The sequence below is a fragment of the Tupaia chinensis genome, unplaced genomic scaffold (assembly GCF_000334495.1).
Source record: "Tupaia chinensis unplaced genomic scaffold, TupChi_1.0 Scaffold000215_1, whole genome shotgun sequence".
NCBI classification, from domain to species: Eukaryota; Metazoa; Chordata; class Mammalia; order Scandentia; family Tupaiidae; genus Tupaia; species Tupaia belangeri.
In genome coordinates, this window is record NW_006159690.1 from 1477892 (window position 1) to 1501181 (window position 23290).

Genomic DNA, 23290 nt, shown 5'->3' on the forward strand with positions numbered 1-23290 from the left:
CGTAACAAAAAAGCCCGCTCTAAAAAAAAAAAAAAAAAAGATAAGAGACTCTCACACACATGCACCCAGCATGTTTTCCAAACCACTAGGGCTGAGAGTCCTACCGCAGGCAGCCCTGTGGATCCAGCTCCTTTAACCATTGAAGGGACAGCCCTCGCCTTCTGACTTACATTGAACATAACCGTGCCAAGCCCTTGGCCAAATGCTTCCCGGGGCTCGTGTCATCTATTCCTTACCACGTGCAGGAAGTGGTAGCAGCGGTATCCTTACTGCCTCCAGCCCCTGGATGACATGGCAGAAACTCAGCTCTTTCACAGGGTGTCAGGAAGTTGGAATCAGTACTCCAACCGAGACCCATCTAGATCAAAAACCCATGTGTGTCGTTGGGTTCTTTTTTAAGTTTCTTCTTTTCTTTCATCGAGAGACAGACAGAGAGATAGAGATCTCCCAAAAGGATCCTCATGCTGTGATCCTACCCCCAGCCTCAGCCAGCCAAGAACACAAGCATGTGTGCGTGTGCCCAGCGTGCACAGGAAAACCACAAGACACAAACCCAGAACCCTCCCCTATGGCCTCAGAGTTTCTGAGCATTATGAAAGCCCATGTTCTTTTTTTTTTTTTGAGAGGTTTTTGCTACAGGGTGCGTGCGCTCGCCAGACAGACAGAGAGAGACAGAGAGACAGAAAGCGAGAAATCACCTCCCAGAGGGGATAGTCACACCGCAATCCCTTCTCCTCCATTCTCCTCTCGGGATCCTGGGCACACACGCACACGCGCCCAGCGTGAGTTTTAAGCCACCGGGTCCGGGACGCAAACCGCGGTTGACTACGTGGGAATCCAGCGACATAGCCATTACGCTAACTGCTGGTTCCCGGAAGCCCTTGTTCTTAACCACAGTTATCAGTACACAAGCCGCTGAGGTAAACAACAGCTCAGTAGTCCCCTTCTTCAAGGAGAGTTCATTCTTTTCTTCCTTCTCTGTAACCATTCTTTATGCCACTGGTTCAAAGTCTGGAAAGCCTTAAACCATCCTTTCATTATATAGATGGAGTGAAAGTTCAAAGTCAAGCCTGACCTGCTAAGGGGCCGCAGGGCTAGAGCCGGACAAGGAGAGGAACCAACATCTTTTCTTTTTTAAAGAAAAGATTGGTTGATTGGTTTAAATCTAACCAGAGACAGAGGTCCAGGAATCCAGCACCCTTAACCGCCAGGCCACTTGCTGGCCCCAGAACCAACATCCTGAGGGAACTCTTCTCTTCTGACCTGGGCCCACCCATCCCTTTGCTTGGCTCTTTTTCCAGCTGTCACCAGAGGGAGTGACCCAGACTCCCTTCTTTTGAGCCGAAGGCTATTCTGATTCCCGATTTCTCCCTTATAATAAATTTGCTAACCAACATTGGAATTTGACTTTGTAGTAGGGGGATCCAATAACCTATCTAAGAGAAAATGATGAGGCTGCACAGAATAGGAACTAAGGATGGAAAGATGGTCTAGGTTCGAATCTTGGCTCTTCCATCTGCTTGCTAGGTAACCTTGGGCAGGTCCCTTAATCATTCCACACCTCAGTTTCCTCATCTCTAAGTGGTTGTAATAGCAGTATCTATTTTAGAGAGTTAGTATAAGAACCAAGCGTGAATATTCACAAAAGGATAGCACACAGCCCTTCCGAAATAGTTAAGTAAAAAATAAATCATTTGTGGGAACCAGCAGTTAGCGTAATGGCTATGTCGCTGGACTCCCACATAGTCGACCGCGGTTCGTGTCCCGGACCCGGTGGCTTAAAACTCACGCCGGGCGCGTGTGCGTGCGTGCCCAAGATCCCGAGAGGAGAATGGAGGAGAAGGGATTGCGGAGTGACCATCCCCCCTGGGGGGTGATTTCTCGCTTTCTGTCTCTATGTCTCTCTCTCTCTGTCTGGCGAGTGCACGTGCCCTACAATGAAAATCTCTCAAAAAAAAATAATAAATAAAATAAAATAAAAAATAAAAAAATAAAAAAAATAAATCATTTGTCTATGATCTCCATTTAACAGAAAAGGAAACCAAGGTCAGAGAGGTTATATACCTTACCTAAATTTACATAACTTGGCAAAAGCAGAGCTATGGCTGTTCTCATTGTTGTTTCCTACACGTCATTCACTAATGTGTGGTCCCATCGCTGCTCACGGATCCAGAGTCAGATGAGAAGGCTTCAGGGGGTCTTGGGTGCTGTTGGAAATACCAGTGCCTCATTTCCTTCCTGTTCTGAAGTAGTTACAATGTGAGCAATTAAGAGTAAGGATGTCACATCCAATAAGCAAACTGAGTGTAAAAATGCTGACCAAACGCTAGTATTTATTTCCCTTTGACCTCAACTAAACGAGCTGATGAGTCCTACTTGCTCTTTGCTTGCACGCTTGCTTTCTGCTCATCGCCATGTTGGTTCCATAACCCAGTTCACAGCTACGTAAAACCGTGTGGTCGTAGGTGTTCACCCACCCTCTCTGCTTCTGCGGGGAGTGGGAGTGTGAGGGTCACCTTCTTGATAGCTGGAGCCACCCATACTGCTAATGGGGATGGCTGGAAATTTCTAGAGGTTTTTGGCAGGATGGATTAGAGAGCTCCAGCAGACAGCAGGCTGAGAGGCCTCGGCTGTCAGCAACTGTTCTTAGGATGCTTGTTGTTCCAGGTTAATGGGATTGACCTGAGGAACTCCAGCCACGAAGAAGCCATCACAGCGCTGAGGCAGACCCCCCAGAAAGTGCGGCTGGTGGTGTATAGGGATGAGGCACACTACAGGGACGAGGAGAACTTGGAGGTTTTCCCTGTGGATCTGCAGAAGAAGGCTGGCCGAGGACTGGGCCTGAGCATCGTCGGGAAACGGTAAAGACATGCTTGCAAAGCTAGTGTGGGCTTTTTCGTTGAGAGTTCTAGGGGCCGGTATAAACTACTGATGTCATGTCTAAAAATCAAGATGTTGATAATATTTGAACAAAGGACATATTTCTGAACAAGGTCTTACCAAAACAACATATCAAGATAGACCTGCATCAACCCAGATTTTTATATTTTCTTACAGAATCGGAACAGCTAGTGAAGTTCTTTCAACTTGGAATTACCTTGATCTGAGGTTTGCAGGTAGTTGATTAAAGCAGCCATGCGCACAAAACAGCTACAATCAAGAGGTAGATAAATGCGGGGCCAGCAGTTAGCGTAATGGCTATGTCGCTGGACTCCCATGTAGTCGACTGCAGTTCGAGTCCCGGACCTGGTGACTTAAACTCATGCCAGGCGCATGTGTGTGCATGCCCAAGATCCCAAGAAGAGAATGGAGGAGGAGGGAAGAGAATGGAGGAGGAAATCACTCCCCCTGGGGAGTGATTTCTCACTTTCTATTTCTCTCTCTCTCTCTGTCTTTCTGGCGAGTACACAGGCCCTGTAGCAAAAACAAAACCTCTTAAAAAAAAAAAAAAACGAGGTAGATAAATGCTATCTTGGGTTAAGAAAATTATTCTGTCGTTGAATACAATGTTAATTTTATACTGTTGAAAGAAGAGTAGACAGAGTTGAGAGATACACAAGAATTCTTCACTACAGCAGTTTTCTAATAAGAAAAATGTCCCCAAAATAATAGTTTGCACCAACAATTTTGGTTGATCCTGTGGCTAGACTGCTTTTTTGAAGTCTATATTATACTCTTACCCATGTGATGGGAATTGCAGGAATTGTTTGAGGCTAATATTTGAAAGTTTCTCTTGCAGTGAGTTGGAAAGGTAAGTACCATCTTGATATTCTTATTCTAGCTTCCATGGTTTACTGGCATCAGGTATCAAGGTGTGTATTTATTCTTCTCTTTTTAAAGAATTATTTTATTTAACTTTATTTATTTATTTTTATTAATTTTACCAGAGAGGGACAGACTAAGAGAGAGAGAGAGAAAGTGAGAAAGCAAGCCACCAGGTCTGGCACTTGAACCACAGTCGGCCATGTGGGAGGGAGTCCAGCACTCTTTAACCACCACGCCACCTGCTGGCCCTGAAGTGTGTATTTATTCTAATACCACTACAGGATTTCCAGGTAACACCTCAACATGGCCTTAAATTGTATCAAACATCTTCTTAGAAAGAAGTCAAGTTGTTATTGTTGGTTTGATTTCGGGTTTTGTTTTGGTTTTGGTTTGTTTGTTTTTTGTTTTGTTTTTTTTTAATTTTGCTGTAGGACATGTACTCTCACCAGAGAGAGACTGAGAAAGAGAAAGTGAGAAAGTTTCCCCCAGGGAGGTGGCCACACCACAATCCTTTTTCCTTCATTCTCCTCTCAGGATTTTGGGCATACACACACACACACACACACACACACACACACACACACACACAAGCCCTGCGTGAGTTTTAAGCTGCCAGGTGCGGGACTCAAACCACACAGTTGACCGTGTGGGATCTAGCTGCTTTAACCTCCACACCACCTGCTGTGGCAAGTTGGTTTTATATTTATTATGTCATGTGCCCTCACAGACTTTTGCTGACTAGCCCAGTGCTTTTTTCCAGCAGTTCAAGCTGTTGTTAAATAAAAGTATTAGCAAGCATTTTTGAGTACTGGTTTTATGCCAGCTACCGTGCTATCTTGATCTCATTTTTACTTTAAGCACCATAAAACCATCACTCTGAAAATGCATTACAAAACCGAAAAGGCTGAGTCTCTTACATTTCTAAACAAAAAGCAATGCACATCTGGGTGCAGAGCACTGATGGAGCCAGGTCGGAGTTTGCTTTCGTTTGCTTGGGGAGATTCCATGTGGCATGGTTTTTGTCTTATTATCATTTAGTGGCTTGAAGAAATAATCAGAGAACATCAATATTTCAGATTAAGATGGTAAGAAACACATTCCTTAGGACAACTTCCATTCTAAAGGATCAGATGTAAAGCTCTCAAAATTCAGTTTTCTTTGACTCACAACTCCATGAGCAGGCGAGTATCTGAAGGATAGGCTCGCGATGTGCATTCAGATTTCCTTGCAGTAGTTAGAATGGAGACAACCTGTCTGTCCATCATAAGTTGGTGATAAGTGAAATTGTGGAATATGCGTAGGGTAGTAAGCAGCCATTTCAAAAAATGAGGATGCTCTAAGTGCTATTAAAAACCAATCGCTGGGGGGAACCAGCAGTTAGCATAATGGCTATGTCGCTGGACTCCCACATAGTCGACCGCGGTTCGTATCCCAGACCCGGTGGCTTAAAACTCATGCCGGGTGCATGTGCATGCGTGCCCAAGATCCCGAGAGGAGAATGGAGGAGAAGGGATTGTGGCGTGACCATCCCCTCTGGGGGGTGATTTCTCGCTTTCTACCTCTATGTCTCTGTCTGTCTGGCAAGCGCACGTGCCCTATAGCGAAAACCTCTCCAAAAAAACAATCGCTGGGGCCAGCAGGTGATGTGGTGGTTAAGGGACTGAACTCCCATGTGGCTGACTGTGGTTCGAGTCCTAGACCTGGCAACTTGCTTTCTCACTTTCTCTCTCTCTCTCTCTTTCTCTCTGTCTGTCTCTCCCTGGTAAACATGTGTGCCCTGTGGAAAATTTTTAAATATTAAGTCATGGGGCCAGCAGGTGGCATGGTGGTTAGGGTGCCTGGATTCCCACAAGGCCGACCACAGTTTGAGTCCTGGACCTGGTGACTTACCTTCTCACTCCCTTCTCACCTCTGCCCTCTGCCCTCTACCCCCCGTCTCTCTCTCCCTCTCCCTCCTGTGCTCACACATAAACTCTATCGTGAATAAAGAAAAAAAAATTCAAGAAGTTAGTCGTTTCAGACTTTAGTTAAGACGTATTAGGTTGTGCCAATACCCCACTGCTTTATGGTATTAACAGAAATGGAAGCGGCGTGTTCATTTCCGACATCGTGAAAGGCGGAGCGGCCGACCTGGATGGGAGATTGATTCAGGGAGATCAAATCTTATCTGTGAATGGAGAGGACATGAGAAATGCCTCACAGGAGACAGTGGCCACTGTCCTCAAGGTGAGTCACTAGGCTGCTTTCTGCCCAGCTGGCACAACTGAAGTCCAACGGGAACCGCCCCACTAGTCTGGATTATCAAGTGGGTTGGCTTGTACGCTGCCTCTGGCTTTTACCAGAAGTCTATCTCTGATTCCTTTAAGTGATCAGGATAACTTGAAAAGAAAGTTCTGCTATATTGACTAGCAGAACTGAAGGGAGCCTGCTTTGTGATTTCTAAGTTAGTTTTTCATGCTTGTGAGAATTCATCCTCCCCCCTCCACATCTGTGTTAGGGAGTGTGTGATTCTGAATTCATCAGACCCAGCTGTTTTACTTAAAGGCGTGTTCATGACTACCTAGATCAAGTCCTCCATTTCACAAACGAAATGTATTGTAGAGTGGCATGCCCAAGATCACAGAGCCCTCTGCTTGAGTGAGCTTGAAGACTGGGGAACAGAGGTGAGAAGGAAATTTAGGCTGTCTCTCACTGAAGTTGTAGAGGTGAGATGTTCACATTCAGAATTCACTCTCTGTGTCTCACACAGACCCCGCTTCCATTGGAAGAAACCGGTTCATAAAAGTTCTTGCAAGTTCTCATTCAACTATCACCTGATGAAATTTCACTCTGTTTCACCAATAGCCATGAAAGCTTTTGCAATGACATGGATTTTGTTCTTCCTAGAATTCTGCAGTTCTGATACTGTCAACTCTCAGTTACTGCCCAAGAGAAAAAAATGTATTGTTGGATTTTTCTGTTCTTTTTTGCCACCTTTCTTAATTACTTCACTACTGATGAATGCTTTCTTTACTAGAGAAAAAGATGAATTGCAATCCAGTCCTCTGACACTGAGATGAATGCTGTGGAGTTTCCAAATTTTTCTTGTGTTTGATTTTACCGCCGCTCGTTTTTGCCCATTGCCTTCACTGCTCTTTTATAATTCTCGGCTGCAGAGGTCAGTGGAAGCTCTGCCGTGGTGTCTCAGAACATCCCGGCTACTGCTTTTCATTTCTGTTTCGTTGTCTCCCTAGTGTGCACAGGGACTCGTGCAGCTAGAGATTGGAAGACTCCGCGCTGGGTCCTGGGCCTCCACGAGGAAGACTTCCCACAATAGCCAGGTAGATGCTGGACTCCGGTCAGACCAACCTGCCCTCCTGCCCCTGCTGGGACAAAGTTCCCATTTTATAAATGCATGTTTGAGAATAATGTCTGATACACAGCCTATCCACCGTGCCAAGTTTGGTGTATTTTCATGTGTTTGAAATAAAAATGAAAGGTGGGATGGAAATTCATTAATCCCTAGATTTTTCTCTCCTTTATTGCCTGCAAGTGTTTTCTTAGGACCACTCTTCTCTCCACTAGGCCTATGCTTGCCCACAGCTGTGTTTATTTAAAAAAAAGAAAGAGGCAACATCTGGTGGCAATTTGACCCTCATTAGCACAACATTGTTCTATTCATTCAATTAAATGTTGCTGTAAAGTTAACTTGTGAATAGCCACTCACACATGCTGAGGGCAATTAATGGTATATTCCCAGGAGAGCCAAGTGTGGGGGTTTCTCCTGTGGGAGGGAGGCCTTAGTGGGCGATATTTTGTGGGCTAGCAAACATCTTATGTTTATTTGCAAGGCTGATGTAAGTGCCACCTTTTTTTTTTGGACAAAGTATATTTAGCTGGGTTTTGTTTTTTGTTTTTCATTATAATGGCTGACAAAATCAAGATGGCAGACTCTATGTTTAGTCTCATACTTAGTGAAACTCCGGAAACTTGTATGTGACCTTTCCGTCTCCTCTGTGGATAGTCATTTGTTTTGAGGTTAAAAGCGTGACTTTTGGTGCCTTCCCTGGTTGTCTTAAACTTAAAGCTTCTTTAAGGCCTGTGTTCAGAAGATGGTCTGGTTTTTTATGTTGTTTTTTAGAGGTTTTTGCTATAGGGCGGTGTGCGCTCGCCAGTCAGAGAGAGACAGAGAGACAGAAAGCTAAAAATCTCCCCCCAAGGGGGGATGGCCACGCCACAATCCCTTCTCCTCCGTTGTCCTCTCGGGAACTGGGGCACGCACACACGTGTGCCCGGCATGACTTTTAAGCCACCGGGTCCGGGACGTGAACCGCGGTCAACTATGTGGTAGTCCAGCAACATAGCCATTACACTAACTGCTGGTCCCAGTGCTCTGATTTTTGTGGTAAGCACCTAGGTGCTTCTGGAAAGCTGATAAATGCCTCCTTTGCCTCATTGGTTTTAGAAAAGGGTGAGGAAAAATATCAAGTTCCAATGAGGTCTCAGACGACCTGTGACCCAGCGCACATTTTATTAAGTTTGGAACTTTTTGTTTGTTGGCATTGCTGGCCTATGTAATGGGCAGCAGATTTCTTACTAAGACACACTGTCTCAGGACTCCTGAGTGAATAGTAAGTGGTGATTCTGACCAGGCTTGAGTACGGGAGAAGCAAAACAGTCTTAGCCAGACTTCGTCCTTATGGAAGACTCATCTTTGTTGAATGGGGAAGTATTCTTCCTGTCAGAATGCGAGAGAACTGCACACAGGAGATTCCATTGAGTCTTCCTCCAAGAGGTATTTGAGGGAAAGAAAGAGAAGGATCTCAGACTGAGAAGTCTATGCACTAGCACAAAGGGATAAAAGGAGTTCGTGTGTGTGTGTGTGTGTGTGTGCGTTTAAACTTAGTTTATTTATCCATTAATTTATTTTTAACTTGACCAGATTGGGGGGGAGGGGGAGGAGAGAGAGAAAGCAAGAAAGCAAGCCACCAGGTCTGGGATTCAAACCACAATTCACTCTCACCATGAGAGAGTCCAGCACCTCAACCACCATACCATCTGCTGGCCCCCCAGGAGTCCATGTGTTTTTTAAAAAGTTTGTGTCAAATACTTTCCCTAGCCTTGCACAGAATTTTTATTTTGGGGGAAGATGTTTAATTTAACTCTTCTAAATTTTTTTGAGAGGTTTTTGACATAGGATGCGTGTGCTCTCCAGAAAGACAGAAAGAGACAGAGAGACAGAAAGCAAGAAATCACACCCTACGGGGGATGGCCACACCACAATCCCTTCTCCATTCCCCTCTCGGGATTTTGGGCACACACGCACGCATGCCTGGCGTTAGTTTAAGCCACCAGGTCCAGGTCTCAAACTGCAGTCGACTACGTGGGAGTCCAGCCACATAGCCATTACACCAACTGCTGGTCCCCAGTTTAACTTTTTTTTTTTTTAAATAGTGATCATAATTTTAAAATGGCATTTCCGTGACCAACAGACGGCGTAGTGGTTATGTCGCTGGACTCCCACATGGTCGAACACAGTTTGAGTCTTAGACTTGGTGACTTAAAATTCACACCAGGTGCATGTACATGTGTGCCCAAAATCCTGCGAGGAGAATGAAGGACAAGGGATCATGGTGTGGCCATCCCCTCTGTGGGACAGGGGTGATTTCTCACTTTCTGTCTATTTCTCTCTCTCTCTCTCTCTCTCTCTCTCTCTCTCTCTCTCTCTCCCTGGCAAGCGCATGCGCTTTATAGCAAAAATCTCTCTTAAAAAAGAAAAGGGCATTTCCTACCAACAAGGAGTAAGTATCTTTACTCTACAAAGGAAAGTGTTAGAAAAATCCTTTGAGACTTCTTTTCCTCAAGAAACTGAGGGAACATAGCCAGGCATACACAGTGACTTCAGAAACTTTGTGCAGGGCTAGTTCCTTAGTGTAGTAGTAATGCGTTGCTAAAGAGAAGCTCATCCCACATGGTGACTGTGGTTCGAATCCCCAGCCCAGACAGCCTGGAACATGCTGGGCACAGAGTAAGTGCTCAAGATCTAATAGACTGAAGGACTAACAGAAGGGGAGCGTGTGTGACGAGGTCCTGTGGAGGATGCTCTTCCCTCTCCCTCTTGTTCTCTCTCCCATCTGCATTCATTCTATCATACATGAAGAAAACAATGGTTTAAGGTTGTGGAAAAATAAAATTAAAGTGCAAGTGAATTTAGGTACACATTTGAAACCCATGCATAGATATTTGTTCTAACCATTTTCCATGAATTTTTTGAAGACCTTTTTTTTTTTTGAAATTTTACAGAGGGCACACATGCTCACCAGAGAGAGAAAAAGCACCCCCAATGGGACATAGTCACGCCACAATCCCATCTCCATTTCTTCACGCTGTTGGGATTGGGGCATGCACTCCTGTACACGAGCCCAGTTTGTTTTTCAATCCAGAGGGGCCAGGATTGGAATCTTGCAATCTGTCATGTGGAATCTGCCTCCCTTAACCTATAGGCCACAGACCAGCCCAGCTTCTTGAACTTAAAAAAGACCTGAATAGGCCAGCAGGTGGCATGGTGATTAAGGTGGCTTAGATCCCACATGTGTGACTGAGTGGTTCAAGTCCCAGACCCAACAGATGGAAAATCATGCCAAGCGCCTGATTGCAGTGTGGCCATCCCCCCTAGTGGATGATTTCTCACTTTCCCTCTCTCCATCTCTCTCTCTCAAGTGAGCACACATGCCCTATAGTAAAAATTACTAAAAGAGAGTCCTTGGCAAGATTTTTTAGACAACATGGGGCCAGCAGGTGGTGTGGTGGTTATCGGCGCTGGACTCCCATATGGCCAACCATGCTTCAAGCTCTGGACCTGGAGGCTTGCATTCTCACTGCCTTCCCTCTCTCCCTCTCTCCCTCTCTCCCCTCCCCCCTCTCTCCTCTCTCTCTCTTTCTCTCTCTGTCTCTCTCTAGAAATATTAAATAATAATAATAAAGTTAAATAGAATAATTTCTTTATTTAAAAAAAGAAATGCATTAGAAAGGGCTTTTACCATATATACAGTTTTTTTTTAAGAATTATCTACTTAATTTTATTTATCATTCATTTATTTTAATTTGACCAAAGACACAGAGAGAGAGAGAGGGAAAGTGAGAAAGCAAGCCACCAGGTCCAGGACTCAAACTGTGGATGGCCATGTGGGAGTGTCCAGTGCCTTAACCACCAAGCCACCTGCTGATCCCCCATATATATAATTTTTATTGAATAGCCACTAGCCATAAATGACTATACATCATAGACCTCAAAAGTACTTACTTGAATGACTAAAAAAACAGGTAATGGAAGTATAATAGATTATTGCTGACTCTAAAAAAATCTTAGAAAAAAACACATGAAATATATCTCCAAAATAAATTTTTTCTTCACTTGACATTGGCTGCTTTCTTCTACGATTAAGGGTTTCTTTTTTGTCGAGTTTCTATTAATCAAGATTTTACTATACAAGGAGGTTTCCAAAAGTTCATGGAAAATGGAATTAAAATTCAAGTTTTATTTGGTACTAAAAAAGTTAAAAATCTGAGTCCCGCAGTTGCGGTAGTTAAGGATGCTGGACTCCCACATGGCCAACCATGGTGTGAGTCCCGGACCTGGTGGCTTGCTTTCTTACTTTCTCTTTCTCTCTCTGTACCTCTCTGGTCAAATTAAAATAAATAAATAAAATTTTTTAAAAATCCATACAACCTTTTAATAACACAAACTCTGAAGTCCTCTCATACTTGTTTTAGCACAATGTATATAACACTATTTTCTTTTCTTTTCTTTTCTTTTTTTTTTGGAGAGGTTTTTGCTGTAGTGCACATGCACTCACCAGAAAGAGAAAGAGACAGAGAGACAGAAAGCAAGAAATCAACCCCCAGGGGGGGACGGTCTTGGTCTTGCTGCAATCCCTTCTCCTCCATTCTCCTCTCGGGATCTTGGGCAGGCATGCACATGTGCCTGGTGTGAGTTTAAGTCACCTGGTCCAGGATTCGAACTGTGGTCGACTACATGGGAGTCCAAGCAACATAGCCATTACACCAACTGCTGGTCCCTGTATAACACTATTTTGGTAATAAGAGAATATGGTTCCCTGTAGCCAGAGAACACAGAGTGCCCATTAACTGGCCACATAGTAACACTACGGGCAGCCTAGGAAAATGGTTTGGATTTCATGTGGTGCAAGAGCAGCCCCAATGAATGCCTATGTTCTACCTTTTTGAATGAAACCATATGTAAATATGAGCACATATAAACAGAAAGTAGGAAAATGAGTATGGGTGACTTGTTTTCTTCCTTGGCCTCCTTGGAATCTTGTTAGGTGGTGATGGTGACTTCTGTCATTGGAATACTAATGACAAGTATGGACTTTGAGGGCCAAGTCAATGTCTGCATGCAGGTGACCACTGCTCTCTTTGCAGGGAGGCCAGCACAGCTCACACAGCACCTGCCGTCCTTCCTTCGCCCCTGTCATCAGCGGCCTACAAAACCTGGTTGGCACAAAAAAGGCTTCAGATCCTTCCCAGAAAAGTTCAGGTATTACACGCATACACCTCTGGCAAAACCATCCTGTTGTGGGTCAGCTAGTGGTGGGGTGGTTAAGATGACTGGATCTCACAGGGCCGATTTTGTGATTCAAGTCCCAGACGTAGTAACTTGAAGAATATGCCAGGCACTTGTGTATGCATGCCCAAAATCCCAAAAGGAGAACGGAGGAAAAGGGATTGCAGGATGACCATCCCCCCCTGGGAGTAATTTCTCACTTCCCTATCTCCCCCTCTGCCTAGCAAGCACATGCACCTTAGAGGAAAAGGGATTGCAGGGTGACCATCCCCCCCGGGAGTAATTTCTCACTTCCCTACCTCCCCCTCTGCCTGGCAAGCACATGCACCTTACAGTAACATTTAAATTAAAAAAAAAAAAATCCTATTGCCTAATTTTTTTTTTGACATTCGTACTTGTAAAACCAATGTGTTCATCTATGTTTAAAGTTTATTTATTAATCCATGACCCTAACAAGGTCTTCACACTGCAACCCATTCTAGCCTCAGCCAGCCCAGATCACGTGCAGCATGTACAGGGAGACCTCCAGAGGCAAACCCAGAACCTTCTCACGTGGGTCCCGCACTGCAGAGCATCGCGTTACCTCTGCACCACTGTCTGGCCCGCTTTCACCTCTAATTAAAATGTTCTCTGATCTTCGAGCTTTGCCACGTTAGCAGCAAGCTTTCCAAAAGACCCGTTCAGATGTAGGGAAGGCCACAGAGATTCCTTTTAGGAATGTGCCTTTAACAGTTCAAAAATCACACAACAAAGAGAAAGGGCCCCACCAAATAGTGGTTTAGGGAGCCAGATCCCATATGGCCAACTGCAGTTCAAATCCTGACCCAGTGTCTTGAAAAACATGGCAGGCATGTGTGAACTCTAAATCCCAACAGAATAGAGGAATGCAGGAGAAGAATTGTGGTGTACCCACACCCCACTGGGGGCAATGCTTTCTCCCTCTCACACTCTGATGAGCACACATGCCCTCTGGCAATTAGAAAAAGAAGCAGGAAACCAGAGTGCAATATAAAGTAAAACTATTTACAAAAAGGAAATTAATAAATTACGGGTCACCAGAGGAAGGTCAGAAGTACATATACCACTGAGGGCAAAGCAGGGATCTTTTAAGTCTTCCACTAGGTGGAAGGTGATTGGTGATTAAGGAAGAAAAATGTACGATGAAGCGCAAATGCCTCATCCTCCAAGCACTTACTCACGATGTTCCAGGCAGTTGCTGCTACACTCCATCAGCTTCTGTCCGACCGAGCCACTGTGGGCACGTCTGTCTTGAGCAGAGAGCTCTTCTTTAAAATAGAGCACACAGTTGGCCCTTGATGCCAGTATGGCTGCCAGTTTGGGTGTTAGGAAAGAGGGAAATGCCTGCTTGTTTTAGTCTCCTCAAAATGCCTGCTTGTTTTAGTATCCTCTTTGAAAGGCTGGGAAAATGATACCATTTGCATTGGATAGTATGATATCCTAAATATATTATCTCCGTTTTTTTAAAGTTAATTATTTTGCTTATTTATAGGCACAGATACGGGTCCCAGGACTGTTGAGATAATCAGGGTAAGTCAGCTATTTTGCGGTGTCTTTTCTGATGTGTATTGAATGTCATAAATATACACCTTCCCCTTAACATAATTCATTGGATTGTTCGTGTAGTCTTTCAAGTTACTGAAGCACAGTACTGCCTGTGTAACAGAAGGAAACTGACTTAGGAAAACACCATAAAGTACACAGATGTCCAGCATGAATTTTTTGTTAAATCATCCACTACATTGGGGCCAGCAGGTGGTGTGGGGGTTAAGGTGCTAGACTCCCTCATGGCTAACAGCGGTTTGAGTTCTGGACCTGACAGGTAGCTTTCTCACTTTCCCTTTTTCTCTGTATCTCTCTGGTCAAATTAATAAAATAAGTCGTAATAACAAATGAAATGAAAGAAATAATTCTATAAGAAAAACTATCCACTATATTGTTTGCATGTGTGTATAATTAAACAGAAAACTTATAAAACAAGAATATATCATGTTAGACACACTCCTGTAGCTTGCTTTTTTCACTTTGCATCATTAACTTTTAGCCATGTCAATAAGTGTTTTTTTATAGTACTTAGCATGATTTTTATGGGTTGCATAGTATTCTTTTTTAATGAACAAAATTTTTGAAAGAATTTTTTAATTTTATGTATTAGTAGTAGTAATATTTTAATTTGACCAGAGAGAGAGAAAGAAAGAAAGCTGCCAGGTCCAGGACTCGAACTATGGCCAGCCATGAGGGAGTTCAGTGCCCCAAGTATCATGCCACCTGCTGACTCCTGGTTGCCTAGGACTCTATCACATGAATTTGTTATGATTTTCTCTTTTTTTTTGAAGAATTGTTTATTTTATTTATTATAATTATTTTTTAATTTGACCAGAGAGAGAGAAAGGGAAAGTAAGAAAGCAAGCCACCAGGTCTGGGACTCAAACCATGTGGGAGTCCAGTGCCTTTAAGCACTGCAAACCCCTGTCATGATTTTTCTTTTCTTTTTTTTTTTTTTTGGAGAGGTTTTTGCTATAGGGCGCGTGCGCTCGCCAGACAGACAGAAAGCAAGAAATCACCCCCCCAGGGGGCATGGCCACGCAGCAATCCCTTCTCCATTCTCCTCTCGTGATCTGGAGCACAAACACGCACGCGCCCAGCATGAGTTTAAGCCACCAGGTCCAGGGCTCGAACTGCGGTCGGCTACATGGGAGTTCAGCGACATAGCCATTACGCTAACTGCTGGTCCCGTTGTTATGATTTTCTTAACCAGCTTCCTCTTACTGAGGAATTAGCATGCTGCTCAACTTACGCTTTTTCCTTTAATTTTTTTAGAATTATGCATTTAATTTTATTTATTATTATTATTTTAATTTGCTATAGGCTGCATGGGCTCACCAGAGAGAGACAAAGAGAGGGAAAGTGAGAAAACAAGTTGCCAGGTCTGGGACTTGAACCATGGTCAGCCATGTGGGAGTCCAGCACCCTAACTACCACACCACCCGTGGGTTCAATTTATGCACCCTTTTTTTTTTCTTTTTGGAGAGGTTTTTTGTTTGTTTGTTTGTTTTTTTGCTATAGGGGTGTGCGCTTGCCAGAAAGACAGAGAAAGATAAAGAGAAAGCAAGAAATCACCCCCCCAGGGGGCATGGCCACACCTCAATCCCTTCTCTCGGAATCTTGGGCACACATGCATACACGCCCAGAGTGAGTTTAAGCCACCAGGTCCGAGACTCAAACCACTGTCGACTACATGGGAGTCCAGCAACATAGCCATTATGCCATCTGCTGGCCCAAATTTATGCTGTCTTTTATGAAAGCAAAACTAATTAATGTTTCCCTTTTTGCCCAAACATGGATAATTTCTTCAGGATTAATTCCCAGATATGAAATCATTAGATCAAAGCCAAGCTTGTTAATAAAAGCTTGTATACATATTGCTAAATTTCCCTTTGGAGATTATGTAAGATGCAGTTCAGTTTATAAATTTGTCAAACCTTAATTTCACTCTTTTGTGATATGCAGAATATTAGAAAGTAGATTTCGTCTTTGGTCACTTTTAACTTTGAGGTTCAAGAAATAATAAAGTTATGACCCTACTATAATCACAGTAACCAATGGCAATAAAGTGACGTCCAGCACAGCTTAGAGCCCTGACTCATCCCGCCTGTGGAGGTACTGAGCCGTATTTATCTGAATGGGTTTTCTAGAGAGGCCCTAACAGCACAGTGAGGGCTGGGCACCTCAAACAGCACAAGTCATTTTTCTTTCTCAATTCTAGAGGGAGGCCAGAAGTCCAAGACTAAGGGGTCAGCAGGCTTGATTTTCCCCGAGGTCTCTCTCCTTGACTTATAGGCGACCTCCTTCTTGCGGTGGCCACGTATTGCCTTTTCTTTGTGTCTCTCGTTATTTCTGGTATCTCTCCTGTGTCCTACTTCCTCCCCTTTTAAGAACACTGGTAGGATCGGATCGAGACACACCCCGATGGCCTCATTTTAAAGACCATATCTTGTAGTACAATTACATTCTGAGGCACTGATAGATAATTCAGGCTTCAGCATAAGAATTTTAGGGGCTTAGTCTGGCTACATAGCCTAGTAGTTAAGGGAGCTGAATCCCACATGGCCAACCATGGTTGGAATCTTGGCCCTACAGCTTGAAAACATGTATTTGTATGCCCCAAATCCTGCCAGGATGGGGAAATAGAGAAGGGATTATAGTATGACCATGCCCCTTTGGGGTCATACTCCCTCCCTCTCCTCCCCTGCCCCCACTCCCGATTGAGTGTATGTACCCTCTGATAAAAAATAATAAAAAAAAGAAAGAGGGGCCAGCAGGTGGCGTGGTGGCTGAGGGCACTGGACTCCCACATGACCCACCATAGTTCGAGTCCCAGACCTGGCAGCTTGCTTTCTCTCTCTTTCTCTTTCTCTTTCTCTTTCTCTTTCTCTTTCTCTTTCTCTTTCTCTTTCTCTCTTTCTCTCTCTCTCTCACCCTGTCCCTCTCTAGTCAAATTAAAATAAAGAAACGAATAAATAAGGTTAAATAAAAAATAATTCTAAAAAAATAATAAAAAAGAAAGAAAGCAAAGGGGAAAAAATTCCATTTTAGAGAGATGCTGTTCAGCCGGTAACCTTAGCTATATGATCTTTAAGAGTCAACCTCAACTCCTCAACTTTCTCAGCTACGGAATAAGGGTGATAATGCTAGTTATAAAATGAGAATGATGATGCTAATTTACGTCACAGGCAAATACAGCTGTGTAGATTAAATACGGGAGAGCATGTAATGTCTTTAGCATAGGACCTAATGCCTCAGTTGAATGCCCAGGAAGGGGCATCTGTTATTACAACCAGAGCTTGGACTAAGTCTGCCTCGCTTGTTCCCAGAATCTTTCCACTGGAGTGGCAACCCAGCCGTTCCTCTGAGGGGAAGTTAGGTGTACCAACTGTGTACGTAGGTATAGATAAATTAAGGAATCATTATCATGATGGGTTTAGCAAAGCCAGATTATTCCATCAATTTCTCCTCGTTTCAAGTGTTGTTTTTTTTTTTTGGTTGTTTTTACAGACTTTTATAGTAAGACCTGCTCTTACCAACCCTGTCTCCCACAAACGGTCCAAGCAGAAACATCATAATAAAATGCATTGTACAATTCTGCGTGTAAGGCTTGGCTGTCAGTGCATTCAGAAAATATAAGCGAGACACACATACTTTGAAAACTAGACTATAGGGACCAGTAGTTGGCATAATGGCTATGTCACTGGATTCCCATGTAATCGGCCATGGTTTGAGTCCCGGACTCTGTGGTTTAAACTCACTCCAGGCACGTGTGCGTGCGTGCCCAAGATCCTGAGAGGAGAATGGAGGAGAAGGGATTGTGGCATGGCCATCCACCCTGGGGGGTGATTTCTCCCTTTCTGTCTCTCTGTCTCTGTCTTTCTGGCGAGCGCTAGCACCCGATAGTAAAAATCTCTCCAAAAAAAGAAAGAAAAGTAAACTAGAATATAAGCTACCTGTGACTGGAGTAGTCTGCACGGTCATTATTCTGTCTCATGTGTATGGCATGACAGCATGAACAGAAATAACAATAATAATAAAGGAACAATGCCTCCTATTCGAGTGATACAACTTTCAAGTTTTTTCATATAGGGCTTCATCGTCGCTTCGTTTTCTTTCCCTTTTTCAACTTCATGGAGGTATAACTGACATGCCCGGTTCAGTTCTCTAAACTTCGGCTCTGCTGGTTTGGATCCATCTCACACATAACGTAGCTTAGCACTGAGCCTGAGAGTTTCGTGTGTTCCTACACAGGATTTGAGGACCCCTTTCTCTAGCCTGCTCCATCGGGTTTTCTTCCCTCCATCTCCAGCCACCAGCGGCTCCTTTGCATGGCTCCTCTGGCCAGAGAATGGAGCTTCTGTTAGAATGCTAGCAGTTCGCTTCATCTTTCCAGATCTTCAAGAGGGATCCCCCTCAGGGCCAAGCTTCTAGAAAAAAAGGAATGCTGGCATGGTGGTTAAGGTACTGGACACCACCACATGGCCGTCCATGGTTCGAGTCCTGGACCTAGTGATTTGCTTTCTCACTTCCTCTCCCTCTCTTTCTCTCTCTCTCTCTTTCTCTCTCTTTCTCTTTCTCTCTCTCTCTCCCTCTCTCTCCTCTCTCATCAAATTAAAATAAATGAATGAATAAATAAAATGAAATAAAATAAATAATTCTTTTTTTTAAAAAAAAAAAAAAAAAAGGAAACTGGGACGTTAGCGTAGAATACTAGGCCACTACGACCAGCAGTCAGATTTTTTTTATAAAAAAAAAAAAAAAGGAAACTGGGACCAGCAGTTAGCGTAATGGCTATGTTGCTGAACTCCCGTGTAGCTGACCGCAGTTTGAGTCCCTGATCCAGTGGCTTAAACTCACGCTGGGCACGTGTGCATGCGTGCCCAAGATCCTGAGGGGAGAATGGAGGAGAAGGGATTGCGGCCTGGCCATCCCCCCTGGGGGATGATTTCTCGCTTTCTGTCTCTCTGTCTCTCTCTGTCTGTCTGGCGAGTGCACGCGCCCTATAGCAAAAACCTCTCCCAAAAAAAAAAAAGGAAACTAAGAAATCTGCCCCTGCTATAAAGTCTCCAAGTGTGACTCCTCACCAAACTATTGTTTTGGTTTCTTTTACCTGTCAGAGGCCCAAGTAGTCACTTTGCGGGTTTCACCAGGACTATTTCCTGATCAGTGAGAGGGTGGATGTCCTAGTGTGCGTGTTCCACTGTGTCACAACTGGATTTTGTCGTTCGTTCTTTTAGTGATTTTTAAAATATCAACCGTATGATACAAATGGCGGGGGGCTGGACTAGAGCCAGGCGTCTTCACCAGGGTCTGTCTTTGGGAACATTCTCAGTCACATTCTGCTTCTCCCTCCATACTCACCACGGCCGTGGTGTCCTCTGAGATCCTTTGTTAAACACAGTTGTGTCACTCTTTCAGAGCCAAGGGTGTCTGTTCACACCAGAGGAGCATGATATGTGTGGCAGCTGAATCATAAACACCACATGAAAACGTACTTGCCAAGTCTGCACCGAAATTGGCCACTGAACTAAGCAGTAGCATTGGGTTTTTAAAGTTTGTTTATTTATTCTTACTGTTGCCTTTTATTTGAGCCTTTTCTTTAGACCAGGACTGGACTACCTCATCTCGTTTAACTCTCACACCAACACTGCGGCGAGGCTTGTAGGATCCTTCCCATTTTACACTAAGAGGTGGAAGCTCTCAGAGGTTGAATGACTCCCCTGAGACCCCAGAGGAGTTAAGTCCTGGAGCTGAGTTGAGTCTTTCTGACTCCAGCAGCCCTATGGTTAACTTCGTCGTCATCCTGACCTCCTGCTCGTACAAGGATTTTCTTCAGCAGCCATCTGGGGACAAGCAGGCCGTGGGTCCTTATTAAATACATAACTGTTATGTTTTCTTTCTTTTTTAGGAGCTCAGCGATGCCCTTGGAATCAGTATTGCTGGAGGAAAAGGAAGTCCCTTAGGAGATATCCCTATATTTATTGCCATGATTCAGGCCAACGGAGTGGCTGCCCGGACACAGAAGCTGAAAGTAAACAAGGGGGCCTGGTGACGCGCTAACAGCGTGTGGCGGGGTGGGAGAGGAAGTCGCAGCCATGGGCGCTTTCTTTAAAGTTGGAATTCCAACAGCCATCCAAGACCCACACTGAGGGCAAAAAGCATTAGAGAAACTTTATACCTGAAACTCATTAGGCCCCTGGGCACATAAAAATATTATTGTTTGTAGCAAAGCTTCTCCATAAAAGCAGAGATTGCAGCTCCTTCACAAACCCTCCCATACCCTTCCTAGCACCTCATTTCGCCCAAAATTGGTTTGCCAATGAGAGTCTTGATCTCAGAGTCTTTCCTCAACCAAAAGAATCAACAGTTTTTATGATTTTTTTTTTCCTGTTGCCCCTTAATCTTCATTTAGGTAGAAAAATAAAGCAGAAAATATTTGGCTTCGTCATTAAAGCTTTACCGAACCGTTCATCTGTTCCCCACTCTTGCTGGTGAATGGCTGTCTGAAACATCACCATTACCAAAATACAAAAGCGACTTTTTGTATTCCGAAGCCTTTTAATAATCAAATCTGACCCCCTTCTTGTTTCTCTGATCGGTCTGTATTTGGACAAAGCCATAAAAATTCCTTGTGGTTCTCAAACATGCATGCGTAGTAGAAACCGAGTCTGCACAATAGCCCCAAATGGGAAATATGACTTACAGAGAATTTTAAGCATGCTCCTCAAATTTAATTTTTCTTAATGATAGTGATTTTCTACCACTTTTGTCCTTCCAGGTTGGAGATCGGATTGTCAGCATTAATGGGCAACCTTTGGATGGGCTGTCTCACGGGGATGTGGTTAATCTGCTGAAGAACGCCTACGGGCGCATTATCCTGCAGGTACTGCGATCAATGGGACAGGCAGCTGCGCGAGGCAGATAAGTGGCGTGCAGGAAAGATTGAGCGTCACTGGCAGTAGGCATCGCCACCCAGCAGGGTGCTTGCTGATGTGAATTATGAGGGTTGAAAGCAAGAAATTATTATTTTTATTCAGAAATTCTTTAATGCCACCCATACAGGCAGCGAGCATGATTATATGAAAGCATAACAAGAGGAGAAAAATTACTCTTTGCTTCACATGATAAATCAACAAGGCTTTTAGCTTCCAGCATTCTTTTGTAAATCAAAGTTTGCAAGGAATTGGAAATGATTTCTTTTCTTATGCCCAAAGACTGTTACTGAACTGCCCCAGTGCAGTTTCTTCCTTTCCCTTTAAAGGGAGAGAAAAATTCAATGCCCTTTCCCCGTGGCAGAAATGATTGCCAACGCTGTTCAATCTCGCTACAGCGTAGTCCTTAACTAAGGTAGACAATAATTTGTCAGCTGTGGTCTCCTGGAGTATTGTCCAGAAGCTCGGGGGAATTACACCACGAAGGAAAAGCTAGGCATGCTGTTAATTACCTGTCTTTACATTTCCACATTTTCAGTGTCTCTGAGATGGACGACACGCAGAGACTGAGAGGCAGCATACTGGCAGTGCCTCCTATTAATGAGTTTCCCCAAAAATGTAGTTATAATCACCACCCTTCCGCCGAGGCAGTATAAAATGGTTTGTAGGTAAAAAGAATAAAACCCACCATTTATGGCCTTAAAGAGCTAGCAAGCCACTCAGGTAATTCTAGCCTTAAAACAGTAAGTTTGAATTGAGAAACCATTACATCTGGAAGAACCAATTTGTGGTGCTTATAGTGGTCTGACTCCATAGTGCCAGATGGACATTAAAAAACTAAATGGCTTTCAGCACTTATGAAGGGAATCGTGAAAATACTGTCAGTAGTTCTAGGAGACTTTATGTGCTAGGTTAGATATTACTAAATTAGTTGGGTCCCCAAGTTTCTGTTGAACACAAGCCAGAACACTGTATGGAATGGCCTGTGTTCTGCATCCCTTACACTCGTGTGGCTGACTCTCAGTGGACACTTACAGGATTTTCTCACACTTGCCTCCACCCTACAAATCTTTGCTTTTCACTGTGTGCTCTGCTTCCTCTTCCTCCGCGTTCTGCTGACCCCTAGAGGCACTGTGAGTACAACTCTGCTGGTCTTCAATTTTAGAGCTGTGAGCCATTAACCACACAGAATTTAAGAGGACGGTCCTTCCAATGATAACTGTGACAAGAAAAAAGCTTCTTTTTGGCTTTACTGATATTTTCTCACACTGTTGTAATTTTTTCAGCTCCACCTTTTACAACAAGAAATTAGACACCATTTAAAAGCATAACATTAACTAAATCAAAAAAGAGCCTTATGTAGGGAACAGCAGTTAGCTTGTAATGGCTATGTCACTGGACTCCCACGTAGTCGACCACGGTTCACGTCCCGGACCCAGTGGCTTAAAACTCACGCCAGACGCGTTTGCGTGCGTGCCCAAGATCCTGAGAGGAGAATGGAGGAGAAGGGATTGTGACGTGGCCATCCCCCCTGGGGGGTGATTTCTCTTTCTGTCTCTCTGTCTCTCTGTGTCTGTCTGGCGAGCACACGTGCCCTATAGCAAAAACCTCTAAAAAAAAACAAAAAACAAACAAAAGAAAAAGAGCCTTATGTGAAAATAAGCTATGCTGTTCCATGTGGAATTAACATTGTATTTCAGCCAAACTGCCACCACTAATGTACTTTTCAAAGAGTTTCTTACTGTGTTCTTTTTCTGTATTTAGTTAAGAAAATGGCATTGGGTTACAAATGTTCATTGTATTGCATTAGTTGGTCTTTTCTTTTCTTAAAATTTTTGCCATAAGGCATATGCACTTACTGGAGAGATACAGAGAGAGAAATTGAGGAGACAGAGGAAAAGTGAGAAATCATCCCCCATGGGGGGGATAGCCACAAACTCACCACACCGGGGGAATTGCCCTTCACAATCCCTTCCCCTCCCTTCTGTAATTTGAGGGTTTTGTTTTGTTTGTTTTTGAGAGATTTTTGCTATAGGGTACATGTGCTTGCCAGAGAGACAGAGAGGTAGAGAAACAGGAAGCAAGAAATCACCCCTCGGGAATGGCCACACCGCAATCTCTTCATTTTTCTCTCAGGACCTTGGTCACGCACACACATGCACCCAGAGTGAGTTTTAAGTCACCAGATCCGGAACTCAAACCATGTTCAGCTGTGTGGAATTCCAGCGCCTTAGCTACTATGTCACTCTCTGGTCCCATGTGCTTTTATTTTCTAACATGTGCTATTAAAAGATTAATGGATGAGACCAGCAGTTGGTGTAATGGCTATGTCACTGGACTCCCATGTAGTCGACTGTGGTTTGAGTCCCAGTGGCTTAAACACATGTTGGGCACGTTTGCATGCGTGCCCAAGATCCCGAGAGGAGAATGGAGGAGAAGGGATTGTGGCGTGGCCATTCCC

At 44.0% G+C, this 23290-nt stretch overlaps 1 protein-coding gene across 5 annotated transcripts in view; it reads left to right on the forward strand.

Annotated features, from left to right (window-relative positions):
• PATJ (PATJ crumbs cell polarity complex component) overlaps positions 1-23290 on the forward strand; it is a 385928-nt gene that overhangs the window by 327982 nt on the left and 34656 nt on the right. For all 5 annotated transcript variants that reach the window (XM_006147509.3, XM_006147510.3, XM_006147511.3 and 2 more), the window contains 7 exons: positions 2668-2861; positions 5844-5991; positions 6999-7085; positions 12190-12304; positions 13842-13879; positions 19806-19928; positions 20676-20780. In XM_006147509.3, coding sequence (XP_006147571.1) covers positions 2668-2861; positions 5844-5991; positions 6999-7085; positions 12190-12304; positions 13842-13879; positions 19806-19928; positions 20676-20780 — 810 coding nt within the window. The remainder of the gene's footprint in view (positions 1-2667; positions 2862-5843; positions 5992-6998; positions 7086-12189; positions 12305-13841; positions 13880-19805; positions 19929-20675; positions 20781-23290) is intronic.